We start from the raw sequence: 20,400 nt of genomic DNA, 5'->3' as shown, positions 1-20,400 counted from the left end.
AATAGAAAAGAGTTGTACTTAAGCACAGTAGTGCTTTGAGCTAAATGCAAACATGATGATGTGTAGAAGGTATAATTTATCATGTTAACATTTGCTAATTAGCTCTAAAAACAAAGTACAGCTGAAGCAGATGAGGATGTCATTAGTGTTGGACAAATTGGAATTTTGACCTGCTGATGCCACTAGATGAAAAGTTAACTATTACCAAAGTTATTACAGTTCATCCTGAGGAGAACATGACTGTCTGAACTACATTTCATAGAAATCCATCCAATAGTTGTGGAGACATTTCACTCTGAACCAAACCTGTTTACTGACTGGTAATGCTATCAGAAAGTCAGAAGAACACATCCTCAGGGAATGATGAATGTCTGTTCAATGTCTGTTTGTGGCAACCGATGATGGTGTGTTGAGGGGAGTCAAAAAAGTCATTAATAATCACCATCTAGGGACCAAGAATATCTGTACAAAATTTAGTGCAAATTTCATATAACTTTTCTGCTGTCAGGATTTTTACTTTTAGATTCTACCCTTACAGATCAATGTTGAAATGAAATGAAACCAGTGTGTAATGATCCATAAAATCCAATAGCTGAAAAGATAGTGAGGCCTTAATAATTTATGGTATGTGTACAAAGAACATTCATTATGCAGGTTTTGCTTTCAAATGAAAAGTGCATTTTACACCTTAAAGAGAGAACTCTCATTTACCTTTTTTGATGTAGTCGGAACTGTTTAGTCAAACAGACTGAGAATGAAAAATTCAGACTGAAGACAATTGAAAGCCCAGATGGAGGCTATGCAGTGCCTGAAGATTCATGTGGGTGAAGAAATCCATAAGTAATAATGTAAAGCTAACAGCAGCTTTTCTCACATATTACATTGACAGCTGACAGGCTGATCAGTTGTTGGAGAAACATTAGAATGAACAATACAGCAACATTCAGTCATCTTAGGTAAAACATAGAAAATTAATTAAGGAAGATTTTTTTAAAAAACGAAACAGTTTAATATCTTTCTCAGCTGCAGGTCTGTTCTTCCACCACATGGAGATAGTATGGCAGATGTTCACCTGCCTCCTGTGTGTGTTTCCCTGTTAGAATATGGTGGGTAAGAATTCTTAAGCGTCGACAGGCTTCAGCATTTTGTCCGTGACAACAAGACTTGCTCTGCTTTCATAAGAAACAAATTTAATTTAGCCACAAATAAATTACCAGAGTAATTACTTATGAGTGAGAGTTCAGGTGTGCTTCACCAATTAAATTAGTCAACTTAGGAAGAACAGCCTTGGAAAAGACAAATAAATAAATAAATAAATAAATGAAGACTCAAGAGGGAAAAAAACATATCAGCATATTAAAATCATTTATTGTGCTCCAGAAGAGTAATTACTATTTAACCAGAAAGAAAGACAAGTGACAAATAATCTACATTACAAATGCCAGACCAGCTCACATAGTGCCCCCTGTTTCACATGGCATTCAAAGAACAAATCCCCCTTTAAGTTATCGAACTGCTAGCAAAAACCTCTTGGGATGAATCTGAGGTTTGGTTGTAGTTGCTTCTGCTGCAATTTGAGGTTAGAAAAATGGCACATTGCGTTACATTCATTCGCAGTGCTCGTTCCTCCCCTCCCTGTCTGTACACTACACTACAGCACAGGCTGACTGTCGACCGCGGTCAGGGCAGATTTACACTGGAACAAAAGTGAAGCATCCCCCCTAGAACAGGGTTTCTTAAATGTCTCCAGTCCCGAACTGTGTGGATTCGGTCTCCCCCAGCTAGACTGGCTCCTTAAAACATACTGGTGTTGGGATTCAACAGAAATGACTGAAGAAATGCTACCTGGATTGGTTTGGAGTTCCCTTCTTTGCATGATGGAGACACAGTTTTAAAGGAGGGTGACACTAGATGGGAGTCATTCTCATCTCTGCAGCGTTCTCAGACTTATTATCTTACATCTGCCATTTGGATGTGCACACTGTTGTTATATCTAAATAACAATTACCCAGCCAATAAATAAAAACAAAAGTATTATTTGGGACAAGCCAGGTGTCATGACATAAAATAAGCAAAATATTCAAAATATTAACACAGAAACCGAAATTTAGCACATTGCAGAAACCAACATTAATGGAAGAGATGTTCACAAGCTTTAGTTATTGGCAATGGAGTGTCATTTGAACTGAAAAATGAACAACATCAGGATATGTAAATGCCCTCAGTAAAGAGCTGGTTGGATGATGAACAAAGGAGACTCATGTAATGCTGACATACAGTATTTTGCAGGCCATGTTTTAAAGTCTACACCTATGCCACAGATTCTGTGTCTTTTGGACATATATGAATGTTTCACCAAACACATAAAAAACACACTCCTGCTCATGTATGTTGCACCCATTCTCTATCCTCGAAATGACCTCAAAGTCTTGAGGAAATATTGAAATTTTCATGGTCTAAGAACATGAGCAAGAGCCAAAAACTGAAAAGAATGTGTAAAATATCAAGCATTATGTATGTTTTTATGGTCCAGTGAACTTAAACAAAAGGTATACCCTTCTCCACAAAAAAAAGTCATTATGTGTCTTGTTAAAATGGCCACAGCTACATTTAAACAGTATAAAACCTGCAATTAAATTTTAGCTTCTTTTCATATTTTATTTGCTCGTTTAACTATCCAGTCATGTTTTATTGTTATTAGTTCTTAGTTTAAAGGCCTAATGTTTCCTCTATCAAGGGATAGGTGGGTGAGTTTCCCTGCCTCAAAGAGAGCTGTAAAAATAATTTCAGCAGTCTTGGTTTCAGTGGAGAGATTTTAGTGTTCAGCAATGGTTAAATGCTGATGGAGGTTTTCCATTTTGACATGAGGTCCAGGGGAATACTTGCCCCGTTCATTCTTAATGGTACAATTATGCCTGAATTGAGCATTTTTTTTTCTGTTTGATTGCTGAATTTGAAATCAAAAGACATATTTGTTTATGTAAATGGGAATACCTCCCATCTGCTCTTACTTTTCAAAATTTGTACTTTTGCATGCAAAAAACACTTCTTTGAGAGATAATTGGACTCCAGAGTGAGATACCTGAGCTGCTGCAGTTGCACTTATTTTGTACACAGGTTCAAATTAATGCTCAGATAAGGAAAATTTCTTTCCATTTCAGTTTACTCATTATAAACTGTTGTTAGCCTTTGTCTTTTTAGACCTAGCCCTTACTTGAACGCATATGTTGTAATTTAAATGTCAGCTGAGCTTTTGTAGGAGACATCAACATTAAAGGTACCCTGTGATGATTTTGACCACTAGTGGTGCTGTTGAGCAATGTTTTCATGAGCAGGTCTGTTGGCATGAAAATGCACATACTGGAAAATAAATAACAGTTGGTGATAGTAATGCATAATAAAATATGCAATGTGCCATTAACAAAGAGAAAGAGGATTAGAAGCTGAATAAAACAATGCACGTTTCTAAACATTCACAAAAAACTTTCTTAATGTTTTATGAGGTAGGAAATGCATTCAACATGTTTGTTAGGCCATGAAATAACATGTATGTATGTATTTTTGTGATCAATGTTGAATCTACAGGGGACTTTTAATATCAGTCTGGTAGCCACATATAAGGAGGTGACAACAAGAAGACAGTAGCCGGTGACCAGACATGAAGCTAACATGGTTAACAGGTTAACATGTAGCTAACAGTTTACCATGTTAATGCAAAACTAGTCAGCATTAATTGTGAGATCATTACTCCTCGTCATGTAGTAGATAAATGAAATAAGCTTTTTTATGAAAAGCAGATGTCCTCCAATATAGCTTCCAGAGAATAAATTATGTCACTTGAAATGTCTAAATGGGGTAGTGAAGTTGTGAGGAAATATGTTGAATATCTTGTGTTGCATGCTCATTATTGGGACTGTTAGTATGTTCAAATGAACACAGGTAGTATATGTATGCATGTATTTATTCATTTATTTAATTTATGTTTTCATCAGTGTGTTAAATGGGACATCCTGCTTTGACTCTGGTAGACTGTAATGCAGTTAATCAAGTAGCATGCTATCTATAACTTTTTGCTGTCAGCCTGTCTAGCGAGTGCTTCAAATTCTCATTAAAGGTGTTGGGTCCTTTCTCTGTGGTCAGTGTGTATTTCCTCCCAGTCTTTTCTTTTCCTGCTGCTGATGTATTAGATTTTTCTCCCCACAACTTTCCAGTGAATTAGTCATGCTAAGGTCCACTGTAGTTGTCTCTCAATATGTGCAGCTAGCTGAAGATTTAATCAATCTCTCAACACTCCTCCTCGCCTGCTTACGTAAGTTTTCTGTGATATAAGTTATGCTGTGATTAGCTTTCTCAGTCTGTACAGCAAGCCCTTCTCTTTGGGGTGAGAAGGTCATACAGTGCTTTTACTTTCAAAAGTTGCAGTTTTTCTTGCTAATGATACAGTTTCAATTTGCTTCGGTAACGATGCTTCTTCTGTGCCAGTTGCTAGGCATGTTAAAGCTATTTAATGCATTTCCTCACTTATGTAACCCCTGATTCATGAGTCATTGCATCACTTCCTCTCCAATAAACATTTTAGTCAGTCTGTCCAATTTTACAGCCTTGAGCAATCCAGCATAACTGCTTGTTCTGTGTGAGAAAACTAGAACTGTCTTATCTGTATCTAGTCACCACACATGCTAAAGCTTTTTGCCACCATATATTAAGTTCACTACAGCTGCTAGCAATTTCCATTTTTAATTTCAAACATGTCAGGTGCTGACCAGCACTTCTCTCACTCTGCTCACGTTACAGTTGGTTTACATTTATCACCTATCATCAATCAGACGATTGAACGCATGGCAAGTTATTAATTAGCATTCATCTACTGTCGACTGTCAGCTACTTAGCATGGCCCTGAAATTGCTTGACTATTTACCCATCAGTGCAATTACATGTTTAATTCAATGGGTGACCCTATGCACACTAATGCACTATCACAGTTTGTGTGATATTTACATGCATAGAGGTAGTTTCTGTGTAGCAGCAGCCAATTGTATTCCTCATTACAATGAAATTATTAATTACTGCATACCCACATTGTGTAGGCTGACAAAAGTTTAGATGTTGTATTTAATTACTTTTTAAAAAGCTACTGCAATTTTGTTACGTTAATGCTACTGTTCATGAGCTCAAAGCTGTATCGGTGTGCTGTAATGCAATATGACAAACATGCAGGTATGTACTAACCAATAATGATTTTTACTCAGACGGTCTTTTATGACCACAGATGCGATCTGGAAGGTGCCAGGGACTGACTTGCCTGTTCCACCTGACAGCACCACCAGTAAATGTTTATTTGTGTCAATATGGTCATCGGTATGAAAGTGACCCTGGAACCATTCATCGACTTTTTCCTTCTCAATCGGTATAAAGAGGTTGGGTGTGGATGAGCAAAATTCATAGGAGGCAAAATGCAGAGGAGGACATCTCACCCACAAGTGTAATTAATTTGACATAATGGTCATGACCCGAGGGTGATGCTCAGTTGGTTAAATTAAATTAAACATCATTCTTCTTCTGCTTTGCCATTTTTACTGTTGTGTACTAACAGTGTTCTGTGACCTTACGGGTTAACATCATGGAATTCATTGCAGAAGTTGTCAAACTAGGTGACAGAATGCAAACAAATGAGTTGCTAGTCTTTTTGTTGCAATGTTTAGAGGCATCCCAAATTAAATGAGCAACTGTCGCATCTGATGCTCATGTTAGGTTTGGCCATTATCAGGCTGATATTGTGTAGTCTGATCCCCAAACAGCTGACAGTTTGATCCCTAAAACTGCATATTTTAAAATTACACTATGTATTGAAAACTCTCTTCCTGGTCATTATATTGTGTTGCATGGGAGGGAATTTTACTTCTGTCAAAATGTTCTCAACACTCACTATCAGTAGGCTACACAGCCAACATCAGCATTTCTTTCCAAGGTTCTCCTCCATATTTTGTGAAATACTTGTCAGCCATTGGGTTGGGTTACAAAAACAAGGTCATGTTGCTTTTTATATGGGACTAATAAATCTTGAGTCCAAGTGCAAGCAATCAGGGTGGTAGCCTATATACAATATCTTGAGTAGATACCAAAACACTTGGAAAGCCCAGGCCTAATTACTTAGCGAATGGTTGTGTGTGATGGTGTTTGCACACACATGTTTGCATTTGCATATGTGTGTGCCACCAATCAGCAACGTGCAAGCTGAGTGCTAGAACTAGAAAGCTAGTGGCCTGTCAATACAATGCCAACAGACCTACAGGACAGATTTTCACCCGTTTCTGAAATTCACACTTTCTGTTATTGTTGGCTTGTTTTTACAGAGAAGGGTATTAAAAAGACCCTGGCCCATGAGGATGATGTGTGATAATAGCCTTGGAATCTTTCTTTTGTTTAAATCCAAGATCAAGCCCTGCTGGTTCAGCCCATCCAAAGAAACAATCTGGAGCAAACAGACGTAATTAGTTTATTCAATTTAAATCTTATCCCAAAAAGCAACGCTTTATATCAGACTAGATTTTATCTCCTCATCCAGCTTGTCTGCCGCAGTGTTATATGGGGTAACAGTAGTCTGCACTCATTATTTTGAATGACTGCACAGTGCCTGTGAGCGAGCCAAAAGGGGCAGGATGTATTCTCACAACAGAGGCCTCCACACATCTATACTTTAGTGAGGGGAAAACAGAGAGACAAGCGTTTCAGCTTACCAAGTAGCATCTCTGTGCCAGCGTACACATTTCTATATCTGAGCACAATAGGCTTGCCATCCAGGGTATTCCTCCCTCTGTGACTCCCACCTCCTAAGTGACTGGATCCAACTGCAGTCTGCTTTGCTGTATGACACACTCCTACTCCAGTGGCTAACATCGTTAGCTGCCGAGGCTTCACTGACCTAAAGATGTTAGCGATGGCAGACAGCCTTGCAGGAGACGGTAAACTGAAGGCGGTGTGGATGCAAGGGAAACCGTTTTGCTAAACACCCCAACCTGTCAACTCAGAATAAAAGATGAGACAGTAGAGAATCTCTAGTAGAAAAAGAGTGGGGCCAAAAGGAAAAGTAGTAGCTCTTTAAAGTGAGGTAAAGAAGGCTGACAGTGGGTCTCAGCTGCTATGGGAGGCCTTTTCCCTTCCTTCCCATAACGCAGTGTGCCTCCAAAAGTGATCAACCTTGGCTAATGATGAAAACTAGATGAAAAGTGCGTCACGGGAATTGACCTACCCTGACCCTAGCGCTTCCTCTCATCCACCTGCTGTGCATTTCCAGGCCAAACAGAGAGTTCCACCTGATGTGATCAGTCTGTGCTTGGCCTTTGACATCTGTTAGTCATGTATAGGCATTCATCACTGAACAGCTCTATAGAACCTGGGTGGTAAAAGGAAAAGAAAAGCTACATAGCCCAAAGATTCACCTCCACTACTTTCACCCTCCATTTTTTCGTAGAAATGGGCATCCACTGCGCCACTCAGTCAACACACCTCCCAGTTAAAGAGAAAAGAAAAAATGGGAAATGGAATAAACAGTGCAGGTAATTACTTCTATACGGTAAAGTGGTCCAATAGGTAGAATAGCAAAGAACATTGATCTCAACTGAAGGTACAATGAGTTTGATTGATACAGTGTAATGTGATTTAACCACTATCAAAAAGTAGTACCAACACACAGAGTACAAAACTAGTCCTTATATGCCCAGCTCCACTCAAGCTATATTATGTTATGCAAGAAAGTTTACCATATCCCCAGCCCCTCCCCTTTCTGTCCCAATCTCGGGCCCACAACATCCACAACTTGGAACTGCATTTCCCATGGTCCTGTGAGGGTGTGTGTTTCCTGTAATCCAATCAGGAAATCCATCTGAAATTGCTCCAATGCAAGGGAGAGGGTGAAAATTATTCTTAATAATGACATAATCAGCAGAGCAGCCATCAAGCAGATAAATTGTCATGCGCATCGTGCTAAAATATCCAATTATCCTTTGTCCCCCAGCTCTCTGTGTTGAAGTTGGACCTGCCAGAAAGCCAATAGGTGGATCCTCACTTCCCACTGGTTCAGTCCTGCTGGCAGATTTGCAGTATAGATGCCCCCCCCAAGAGAAGAAGGCTTAAACAGCCTTGGTGCTTAGTGTACAGATCTAGATATGTAAATAGGTTCTATACAATAAAATTGTTCCCGATCCTCAAAAATAAATGGATGAAAAGTATCTGTGACATTTTTTTCCTCAAAATGTTTCCATTGTGCATACAGGGTTTCTTTTTTCCTTCAAGTTGTCAGTCCTTTCTCTGCTCTTTTCAACAATTGTTTTTGCCTTATCTTACATAGCCTCCATTTACGAAGTTAACACATGCCAAAATTGGTTTGCACGGCATCTACTCTGTGCCCCACAAACAGAGTAATCTGTAGTGCGATGCCACAGGAAAACAATATGTTTTCTTTCTTTTACAAAGTGCTCCCCTCTTCTCACCTCCAAGGCGTGTCTGATGCTCTGTTCTGCTTCCAGATAATACTGTCAAGCAGTCATTTGTCAAAAGATCCCGAAGGCCATATCTGTCGCTAGAAAGAAAAAGTAGTTTACTGTACCTTGTTTTGCTGCAATATCAGAACAAAAATAATCTTAAAAAAACGTCCTCCTCTTTGTTTTAGCTTGTGAGGTTGTTTTTCTTCAACTCCTTATTTTGTACTTTTTTTTCTTGTCTCTTATTTTTCTACAAAAACATAATTATTCTTTTTTTTCCCTCTGGTCCAAGCCCCCAATATATCCCTTGACTATATTCCCTCAGGTATTAACAGAGTGTCGTACAATCCCAGTGTAATTCCATGGGTGTCTGGCAACTCCAGGCTGGCGTTTCAGCTCCTGACATATCTGTGTATGTCAGCATGTCGGCCTTAAGTCTCTGCAGCAGCAGTGGCGTTAGCGTTTGCCTCAGCCATCAGAGTTCTGTCTGCTTGGGTGCATCCACAGGGCTATACCCGGGTGGTGGAGTGTGAGTGTGGGTGCGGGTGAGGCAGGGTGTTATTCTGCCCGCTGCTGGGGAAGGTGTTGAAAGAGTGAAGCGAGGTGAGCCCCCCCATGGTGCTGGGGATCATGGTTATGGTGTTTGGAGTCATGAGCGGGATGTCATCCGGTGAGCGCCTCATGGCCAGAGTGTAGTCCGGCGGGCAGGCAGTCCTCAGCACCACGTCGTGTGGGTGCAGGGAGTCGCCCACTCCCCTGCAGTCCCGGTCCAGGTCCGAGTGCTTCTTCATCTGCAAGGACATGATCTCTTCCTCCTGAGTGTGGGCCAGGTCGTTGGCAGCGCTCCTCTGCGGGCTGCAGCGCCTGTGGACGTCATGCCGGCGCTTGTCCTTCTTGTAGTAAAGAGCAGCAAAGGCCAGAATGTTGAGGAAGAGCAGGGAGGCTCCCACAGCTATGGTCACCGACAGCTCAGTGGAGTAGTCACGCTGGTCCACCAGGTGTGGCTGGTTGTGGCTGTCTTGGGTCTCAGTGGGGAACGGAGTCGGGTTGGGACGTTTGGTCACCAGAACCTTAGGCTTTGGGGTGCGGTTGGTAGCCTCTGGTGGAGGGATCTGAAAACAGGAAGGATAACAATAAGTCCAAGGACACAGTACCTAAGAATACTCCATTTGCATTGTGTTGCATCAATCTGAACTTCTTATTCCTATTTTTTATTCATTTAGATCAGACCAACAAAGTCCTCAATGACAAAATAGGGTATTTGTCATTATCTTCCTATAAAACCCATGTAATGTTTGCAAAAGCAATAATATGATCTTAGACACTTAGATAGCTCTAAGTTAGTCAGCTAAAACAACCATAACTACCCAATGACAAAACAAAACAAAACAAAACAACATTAATTGAGATGATATACTTTGTACAATCCAACCATCCATCTAAAGCTCCCCTGTAAGGCTGAAGCCAAATGTCCATCCTCCATACTTGTGAGCTGAGCCTTCACAGACTTCAGTCATATGCAGCGTGATGTGTTCATCGAGATGTGATGTGGCGCCACGCCACCAAAGGATAGTAGATGGGACCTGAAACTGCACTTATTTCCATGGACATTATATTAAATTCCTGACCATGTAAGTCATAATGATATATTTTTTTTCCTGACCCTGCAAATGCAGGAAATCCAAAAATTTAGCTTAAGAAGCATTGCAGCACTAAAATCAAGTAACACTGCTTCTACCTTAAGTCATGTTATGCACAACCTCAAGAGGTTGCTTGCCAGGAAACATAAACATTTAAGTGTGCTTAGACTACAGTGCTGTTGTAGTCTAGATCTGACTCAAATCAGTTTGAATGTAGAATACAGTATACAAATTATGTTCAATCAAATTAAAATCCAAAGGATTATACACAATTACAAATTATGAAATACATACAATTTAGATTTGTCAAATTCAATATCCATGGTACAAATATCTGCTCGTACTCCCAAGTTGTAATGTTTAAAACTGAAGAAATGTGAATACAGGTTTTACTGAAAAAGATATGAACAATGCTTCATTTTACTTATTAATCCAATGCAGATTACTGTGTTTCATTTGAAAATCATTATCACTAGTACTTAAGTCTTGGTAATATTTGCATTGCTTGGCAAAACTAATTTGAAAGTGGTAAAAAAAGTAACACTGTATTGTTTGCTGTCTTTTGTTGTACATGGACTCATATAATTTAAGGAAGGAACATCTTGTCAAAGTCCAGTTCATTTATTCTGTTTCCAGCTATGAAAAATGATTTTAATTATGATTCAGACAAAGAGATCTAGGTTTAGAATATTACTAGTGAATGCATGGTTTGTTTTTCCAGCAATAACTGCACAAAGTTTGGCAGCTTGAGCTTGAGCTTTATTAATTGATAACACCTGAGTTGCTGTTTATGGGATTGGAAAGTATGGAATTCAAGATATGACAACTAAAAGTAAAATTAATTCATGTGACACTTTTTGGCTCATAATGGGAACAAAAGTGAATTGTGTCCTAATCATACTGCAACTACAATTTTGTGACTATTTTTGAAATAAAGGAATTAGCATTTTACTATGTAACAATTACTATCATGTCTAACCAGTGAAGTTGAAGCTCATAGGGGGCATTTGAGGACAGGACTAGATGTGTGTTGGGTCAACAAACAATTTGAATATTGCATAGGTTTCTTGGGTCTACTCTAAACCTTTGCATTGGAGGGGGTGACTCAGGTAGTTCATTTTAAGTAGCAGATGTGCAGTAGATGATTTAGTACCAACCTTGGTGGTAGTAGGGATGAGCTGGGTGACTTCATTGAGGCTGTGCAGATGAGGAACCAGCTCCAACCACAAGTTGACCTGATGAAATAAGAGAAAATATGGGAGAAGAAATATAGGGATACCATAGATGAGAACTGGGTTGAGAGGACCATATCAAGTTATGAATTTGAACAGAAATATCTTAACTGTACTGTATCACTGACATGACTTAGCTTTGCTCTGTGTATCAGCAGGAATGGAAATAGTAAAAAAATATTTGAATATTACAGCTAAGGCTATATTTAAGTGCATAAATTATAATATAGTAGGGATGTGCAGAGAGCCCAGTATCTGTATTTGTATCTGTATTTGTTGAGGCAGCAAGATTATTTGTATTTGTATTGTATTCAAATAAAAGTGGAAAGAGGCTTAAAAATCCTGTTTTGTTTTTATTATGCTTTTAATTTTAGAAAATTAACGTGTTACAATAAGTGTTCATGAATAAACTCCCTTACACAAAGGAGGTCCCCTCACCAGGTCTTGAACTGGAGTCTTACAGATCATAGACCACTGTGATGACTACTGAACTAAAACTTTACTCATCACCTCATTGCAGACAGACCTCGACCTATTTATACACCCATAACACAGAGACAGCACACTGTGTAACGTGTAGGGAAGAACTTCAGAGGCAATTATTGCTTTACACTTTTTATTTATTGCCTATTTTTTTGTAACCTAACTTTGTGGAAAGGAGAAGGGGAACAACAGATTATGGAGAGTCCATTGGGAGCACTTTGCATGTGTCAGTAGCTCAACTTTATCTCTGGGGAACACCCGCAACTCCGGGAGTGATGTCCAAATAAGGAAATATGCATCATGTATCAGGTGGATGTGACTCCCCTAGTTGAGAACTGCTGACACATATAACAGTAGAGCAGAGGAGAGAGACTGAGATAGTGATGTAACTGACCTATTCATAAAAAACCCACTATTTGTGCTCTGCCGACTAACGTATTTGTACTTGGGCACACCCCTATAATATAGCCCTCCTTAAATACAGCTGCAGCATGTTCAGTGTAGAGTGAGCAAGGGAAATGAATAACTATTTATGTTTTTTTGTTTGTTTGTTTTTTTATGATGATGAACACACTATTATTGACCAAAATTCAAAACAGGTAAAAGTAAAGTAAGACAGTATCAGCTGCTAAAACTGATTAACATTAAAAATAGTTGGAATACTTTCTGTTTACAGTGTAAGAGCTACACTGAAATAAGCTGTCAGAAATCTTGGCAGGAATACAGGAAACTGAGCACAATTAATGTACAGTGGTAATCATTGCTTATTAGCCTAGTTAGTATGGTAACTGTAATCCTTCTGTTAAAAGCCCTGATTTGAAACCAAGAAGTGAGCTGATGTGTCAGTGTTTGGCCAGTTGACAGGTTTTGTTCTGTTCCTCTGAAAAAAACCTGCTCTGGACCAGGTTAGCCGTGCACTAAAGGTTACCACAGTGATCTCATACGATTAAAAGTAAGCCATCGTATTGATATCAATTTTAGGTAAATCTAAAGACAGTTGGCTAAGCCACTAATGTCCCTTTATGACACAGGCCCCAAGCTGCTTTTCCAAAATCTCTGAGCAGACCCACATTAAAAAACATTCATTCAGTAAAATGAGACTGTACCTTGTTGGCACGATAGTGTTCTTTGATGCGGGGCTTCAGGCCAATGTGCAGGTAAAGCTGGTCTTTCTGATTGTAACGTGTCCATGCCACTTCCTCAAAGCGATTGGGTTTGGTGTGGATGAACTTGGTGTCCTGGGGGACTGGCTGGTTTGGGTCCCTGAAAATAAGAGTGAAAGAAGAAATTTTTACCTTTTAAAGAATTCACAGATAAGGGAGGTCTGCTGATGGTTTAATAGTACAGTACGCCTGTCCTTTCAAAACAATGCAACAGTAGATGTGTAGCTCCCCAATGGACAATGCAGTCCTCTTCTAACCAATCAGTGATAGTTATGTCACCTTGTGGTTGTTTACTTTAGGGGACAGGAAGAACTAAAGCAAAACTAGCAGTGGAGTGGACCTTTTGAGACACGACTGTCTGCTTATTAAAATTTTAATTTTAACCTAAGTGTAGCATCTCCCTCAGGCTAATCAGTGTAATTATGAAAATACTGGAATGCAGTGGTGAGATGCAGCCCCCAGGTTTCATCAAACTTTAATCAACAGTGTCTGAGATATCACACCTGATAAAATCAAAAAAAAGGTTGAGGGGGGTATTATTACTCACAGATGATTGGTTTTCTGAAGATACTGAGTGAATGAAAAGGTCTTAAGATAGCTAATAACTTCAGACGTTTCCCTAATTTCAAGTTTTATTCACAAGCAAAAAAAAAAAACAGTTTTTAAATTATGGATGTCTCATTGCGAGTGAACCTATTTATATATAATTTATACATAAAAAGAAGCTTCTAGCTAAGGAATATGTTTGGGTAAAGATGCAGTTCAACCATGCTGATAATTTCCGTAAAGCATATGCTTCAGTAGTCACTATGCTGGCATATGAACCAAACAGAAATAGCTACTTTTTGAATCTTATGCACCATCTACTTTTGGTAAACATTAGAATTAACTCATCATAACAGAAGGCTGAACTGCTCTGTAATTGCTGGTCTGTACCCCCATATAAACTACTAGTATATACAGAGGGGGCTTATAGAGCACATTCAGCATGGGATTCTGTGCTTAACAGACCCACTTACACTTTATCTGAGCAGAACAGAGCCAGCCATGTGAGCTAAGGAGACCCATTCAGACCCACTGAGCGCCCCATTGTCTGAGAGCAGAATATGGAGCCAGCCAGACCTCATCAAGAACACGCTTAACCATTCAAATTGGTGGCATAAATCTCCCAGGTACCCGGCATTCCACGTCAATTTGGGGTTATATATGTAGATCATTAGTGCCTTTCTGTTCCCCTCAGGGCAACTGGGCAGTGCACTGAAAAAACCAATGTCCCCCATTACGCTCTCGAAAAACAATTACCACCAGGACTATATGCTGAAAGGCAACATGAGACATAAAGGAGGGAGGGGGGATTTTAATTTTGTCCCATCGAGAATGTCACTCTCCAGGCTATGACCATTAATTAAGAATGTATTTGAAGATATGTAGAGGGTATCTGTATAGAATACCAATTACACTGTTCAGTCCATAAAACACGACAGCACAATTTACCACTCCAGATTATAAAATGTAGGTTAATATTAAGGAAACACAATTACAATTAAATTATCAATTCTTTCATGCTCTTGTAATGGTAATTACATGTTGATCAAGTGCTGTAAGTGATTATAAGAAAATAAAAATGTTTTAATAACCCTTTGGCAGACCCTTCATAAAATTCTATTATATGAACAAGCTAAAGCTTACAAATCAGGCTGCTCCATAAACTAAACGGGCAGATGATTTTGTGGATCAAGAAGCTGTGTGACTTACTACACCAATATGGACTAACAGGAAATGCTATAGCGAAAATGTCTAATTTGATGCTAAATCTGTCTTTATGGCTTTGCACCATGGAAGCCTAATCAATACCAGTCACTGATAAAACACCGATAAATGACATTTCATTGTCTTTGGACAGTGCCATAATCAATTTTCTGTGCTCAAAGTTAGTGGTGGCTACCTTATGTTAGCATGAGGAAAACATAATGATCCTTGCTAGCATCATCAAACATTAACATATTACATATATTACATATATATATATAATACAAATGCTGTGTAAATTTTGGACTTAATTTCCTATATCCTTCAAAACTACAGACAAAACTTGGATGTAACTATTACAGACATCAATGCAGACATGAAATGGTTTAGCCTACTCAGTACTCCGTTAGTTCTTATAGCTACTAACTCTATGTCTTGGGTTGCAGCCTCATGCAAACAAACATCTTAACTAAGTTAACAGGCTTCATGTCATAAGGGAAATATATGTAAAATATATGTGTAAAAAAGGACTGGTATTGGCCATTAGAAGCAACACTTTTAGTGTCATCATACCCTGTTTTTGCGAAGTTTGTCCAATAGGTCATGACCACGGCACTAAGCATCACGTCATTCTTTGAGAAGTTGCAGGGAAACAGCTCCGTTGGTCCAATCATCGGCAGGCCAAACACATATGGGATCTCATCTCCATGTGCTGCGTCCGCCCACGGTGGCACCTAATGAGCAGCAGATGAATCAAATCACATCAGCATTATTATATTTATGTGACAGATACAGGCCATTAAAAGGCATTATTTTTGCTGCTGACACACAATGGATATTGTGATACACACAGAAAGATCAAAGAACAACGAAAATGGGGAAAACAGGGAAATGAGATAAGTTTTTGATATTATTTTGCCTACCATATCTGGCCCATTATTCAGTGTATTACAGAGAGAGACAAGATGTGAAATAAAAGGGATGGCTATGACAGGAGAGAGATGGCTTTGAGCTGAATTTTAAGCTAATATGTTGAAGTACATGTTACAAGCCTTAGCCTGTTCAAGCAAGAATATGCCAAAAGAAAACTACACTGAGTATAATTACTCAGTGTAGTTATGAAAGCAAAACAATATATATGCAGACAGTTGTTATACAAATAAAACTAGGAGTAAGGAGTTAACAATAGTTAACAACAACAATGTGAATAGTAGTCTCACTAATCTTAGACCTATAGCCCTGATGTTGCACATAATAAAATGTTTTGAAAGGGTTGTCCTGGGTCACCTGAGTAGACAGATTGCAATCTCTCAAGATCCCTTACAATTTGTGTATAGGAAGAGCGTGGGAGTAGATGATGCTCTACTTTTTATGCTTCATGGCATTCACAGCCACCTTGAAACAACTGCCAGCTCTGTTAGGATTATGTTTTTTTTATTTTAATTGAAGATTTTAAAATAATTGAGTGATTTTAATACAATTCAATCAGACCTTTTACTTAACAAATGAATGAATTTTAAGCTGCACAACACAACTATCGCTTGGGTCTTAGATAATCTCTTGTCACAACCTCAGTTTGTCAGGCTTGATAACAAACTGTCTGACAGTATCTTAACTAAAGCAGGAGCCCCACAGGGCACAGTTTTATCCCCCTTTTTATTCACACACTATACTGCTGACTATAGGCATAGTAAGGTGTCTTGTCAAATTTTTTCTTTTTCAAGTTTTCACATGACACCGACCTAGTGGGTCCATTTAACCAAGGCAATGACCTGGCCTACAAAAGAGAGGTCGAATCATTTTTCAGTTGGTGTGATGCAATATTTTTAAAATTGAATGTTGGGAAGACCAAAGAGTTAATTATTGATTTCAGAAAGTAGGAGGAGGTCTTCCCAGTGATAATTAAGGGTCAGCAGATAGAAATTGTCTTACAAATATCAATCTTACTGGACATTAAATTAAACTGGAACAAGAATACTGAGGTTGTATTCAAGAAGGCTATTGTCCTTTTTTATGCTGGGGGGCTGGGGGTATCACTGAGGATGATATGAACAGGATCGATAAGATGATCAGAAACGAGTGAGCAACTAGTGATGTCTCAGAAGGTCTTTTGTTCCCGCAGTGGTCAGATTTTTTAATGAACACTTTTAGATGTGGTCTGGATCCATAGCACCTTTCAGCTGTTAATTATGTCATAAATGGCTTTTTATGGTTTTATTTATTTGTTGTGCACTGTGAATACAATGTAAATATTGTTTGTTGTCTGTATCAGTTTATTTAGTGGCAAATGAGTTTCCCCACTGGGGAATAATAAAGCTGTCTATTCTAAACATGGCAACAGTAGGCCTATTTTGTAACTTTTATCACATTGTTGATAATCCATAAAGTAGATGTGCGCTCAGATATCACCCATATGGTCAATGACCCACCTGTTCTGTCTGACAGTGGTGGTAGAAAGCATAGAAGTATGTAGGTGACCCAAAACTGGAGTGCAGGTCAGCTGTGGCAACAGCTGGTGCCACCCACTGGTGATCGGTGAAAAGGGCTAGCAGTGTCTTCCGGCGGGTTTCTGGGTTGTGCCTGTCAGCCCAGTCAGTGTACATGAACTTGATAGTCTCTCGGAGGATGTCTTTACCCTCTGGGTAGCCATAGAGATCATCCACAAAGCTGGACACGGCGTAGTCAAAATCATTAGCCTGGACGCCATTTTCATTGTCAACGATCAGCTCCACAAACTTTAGGCCCTCGCCCTGGTTCACTCCCAGCATGATGTCATAGTTGAGGAACTCACCTGGAAATAGAGATTTAAAGCACAAATGGCTGGTGATGCACAAATGATGACAGCATGGTTGAAAATGGTTGGTTCTTTTAATTTGGCTTTCTTAATTTTATTACAAATTTGCTAACCGTGCTAAGGGCTAAATACTTAAAACACAACTGTTTTCCCGCACCTTGCTCCATGAGTATCTGAGGGTCATCAGGTATGACATCGCCATCAATAACAGGTCCAAAGGCGATGTGGTAGCGGGCTGGCTGGATGTCTTGATCCACCAGCTCTTTGTAATGTTTTTTCTGAAGACACACCACGAGTTCTACAGTGTCCTCAAGGTTACAGCCCACCTTGCGGGCCAACATCCGAGCGTATTTAGCTGGCTGGAAACTGACGGCCCAGCTGGACAGAGCTGTGCCACTCTGGGCAATGGCCCGCTGGAACAGGCCTGCAGACCGAAACAGCAGAGGGGCAGGCAGGAAAGAAAGAGACAAATTATGAGGATTGAGGAACCTTTTCAAATAGCATGAAAATAACAAAGTTATATAATCTCAGACATCAAAATCTGTTCGCATGCAGACACAGTTGCAACTGAATAGAGAAGAAACAGTGAACTCAAAGGGCTAAAATACCTCCCACCGTCACCAGGATGCCAGAAATACTTCTCTTACTTACTTACTCATCACACTAAACATCTGTTTCTAAAAAGTTTGCTCAGTTTTAGTCTTGTTGTATTTTATATTTTTCATATTGTCAACAAATCCCATGATAAGACCAAAAATTGATCCTACTAAAAATTATTGTGTTTGCATCCAAAGCCTGATTAAAACTATTAAAAACACATTGATGAGCCACACTGTTGAAACTTGGTGGCACTTGGTGAAATGTTCCTTCATTACCATGAGCAGACATTCTTTCTTTCATTGAAAGATGTATAAACTCATCAACAGCAACGGGAAAAACATAGTGCTTGTTAATCAACCTCTATTCACTGTTGACAAAGCAGTGACATCACTAACACTGTGATCAGAGTCAATTACACACACAACCCTCCCCAGAGCAAAAAAGTCAGTTGGGTCTTTAAGATGTTGTTGTAGTAATAGCTCACACAACTGATAGTGGTCAGCTGGCAGTAAACATGCAAGCAGATTAGCTTGCTAGCAGTAGTGCTAGCCTTGCTACCTACCATGACCCTCACCTTACAGTTCAACACGGTCCCTCAAGAGTCTCCCATAAATACTTAGTAGACCACCAAATTTCTATTAATCCCTGTCTGAAAATTGTTTTCAACAGATGCACTATTTCCTCCTGTAATGTTTGCTAAAAAAATCATTGTCTGGCTGTGTTAGAAAATGATATAAAAGAAGTAAATTCAGACAGCACCCAATTTGTCATGCCAAATGCATCTGACCATATCCTACTATATTACGGGGAAAACATGTCAGGGTGACAAGGCACATTCATTGCTTACACTAAGAAAGCCACCACCTGCTTTCCTTGCAGTTTGTGTAACAGCTCACATTCTAACGTATACTGCTACTTTTGTGTGAAACAAATAACATCTGACTGTAGAAAGTTTCCTGTAGTGCAGGGCTTTACATCTACAGTACGTCTGTGTGTATAATATATGTATAGTAAGTGTCTACCTGCCAGCAAAACATGATTATAACCCATCCTGACTTCTTCTAATATGTCAGGGTGCATTCATGCATGCTTGGAGCAGTTTATTTCACCTCTGGAGTGTTTGTTTGGCCAGGTGGAAACAACACTATTTGAACTCAAGTAGCATCCTATTATCACAGCTGACTGCTGTAGTTATAGTTAAATGCAGGAAAACCAACTCCTACATGAGAACAAAAGGCTGCATTCATGACACACAGTCACAATGCTATGCACAATGTTACAGAATCTGCAAAACTCAACTGTCAGCTATGTTGTGCCCACCCAGTCACATCCATATAGGTGCACATATAGTGTAGATATGCAAATGTACTGCATACATACTTAAATATGCATGGAGATACTTCATGAATTCCCCGCTGGCTTATGATTTTTACCTTTGGTGGAGTTGCTCCAGCGGTTTCCCTCAGAGTAGTGAGACAGCGTGAGCAGGTTGACACAGGATGCTCCGGCGCCTGAGCCAAAAACAGTGATACGTAACGGGTCGCCGCCGAAGGCTGCAATGTTCTCACTGGTCCAACGCAGAGCCTGGATCTGGTCCAGCAAACCGTAATTCCCTTTGGCTGCCTGGTCACCTGTACTCAGGAAACCTGCAGGAGAGGAGAAAGAAAAGAGAGGACATTAGTTTGGGATTGTCCTTTTTTAAATTCTTTAAAAATCTTTAATAAAATACAATAAAAATACAGTATTGTATCCATTAACACATTGGAAACACACTATGCTTTTTAGTTTTCTGAAATTTTCATCACTGAAAGCAAGACAGGATATTATAGCGTAACCAAAAACTGTTCAAATCAACAAATTACTGCTGAAGGTGATGGAGATGGATGTCTTTGTCTCAGAAACCCCATAACACAAAAATATACAAGTTAAAAACCAATAAATAATTGATTTAAGACAAAACATACATATAAAGTGCAAAACCTGAGGTGACTATTACAAGTAAACTACAAGCAAGCTACGAAGAAGAAATAAATATGAGTATAGAAGTTGTTACAATGAAAAAGGCAAGAGATTAGGAATGACAGGACATAACAGAGGAAGGATATTAAAGTATGTCATCACGTGTCTTCAAAAAAGTCTCTGTAGTTTTGTTGCTGCAGAATTATACTGTAACTTAATTAACAGAAGCAGTACCCTAGCAATTATTGATTTTCCCTCTAAATTTTCATCACATTATTAAACAGTATATAAAAATTTATA

The 20,400-nt window shown here is 39.2% G+C and overlaps 1 protein-coding gene across 5 annotated transcripts in view; it reads right to left on the bottom strand.

Annotated features, from left to right (window-relative positions):
* Positions 1 to 1,346: 1,346 nt before the first annotated feature.
* Positions 1,347 to 20,400, bottom strand: part of nlgn1 (neuroligin 1) — a 370,620-nt gene continuing 351,566 nt past the window's right edge. For all 5 annotated transcript variants that reach the window (XM_042417120.1, XM_042417119.1, XM_042417122.1 and 2 more), the window contains 7 exons: positions 19,575 to 19,787; positions 17,699 to 17,965; positions 17,177 to 17,538; positions 15,321 to 15,481; positions 12,942 to 13,098; positions 11,278 to 11,355; positions 1,347 to 9,592 (listed from right to left, as the gene is read on the bottom strand). In XM_042417120.1, coding sequence (XP_042273054.1) covers positions 8,990 to 9,592; positions 11,278 to 11,355; positions 12,942 to 13,098; positions 15,321 to 15,481; positions 17,177 to 17,538; positions 17,699 to 17,965; positions 19,575 to 19,787 — 1,841 coding nt within the window. In that variant the 3' untranslated portion in view covers positions 1,347 to 8,989. The remainder of the gene's footprint in view (positions 9,593 to 11,277; positions 11,356 to 12,941; positions 13,099 to 15,320; positions 15,482 to 17,176; positions 17,539 to 17,698; positions 17,966 to 19,574; positions 19,788 to 20,400) is intronic.

Source organism: Thunnus maccoyii, chromosome 7 (genome assembly GCF_910596095.1).
Source record: "Thunnus maccoyii chromosome 7, fThuMac1.1, whole genome shotgun sequence".
Lineage (NCBI taxonomy): Eukaryota > Metazoa > Chordata > Actinopteri > Scombriformes > Scombridae > Thunnus > Thunnus maccoyii.
Note: the sequence above shows the minus strand (reverse complement) of the source record. Positions and strands in the feature narration are given on the sequence as shown.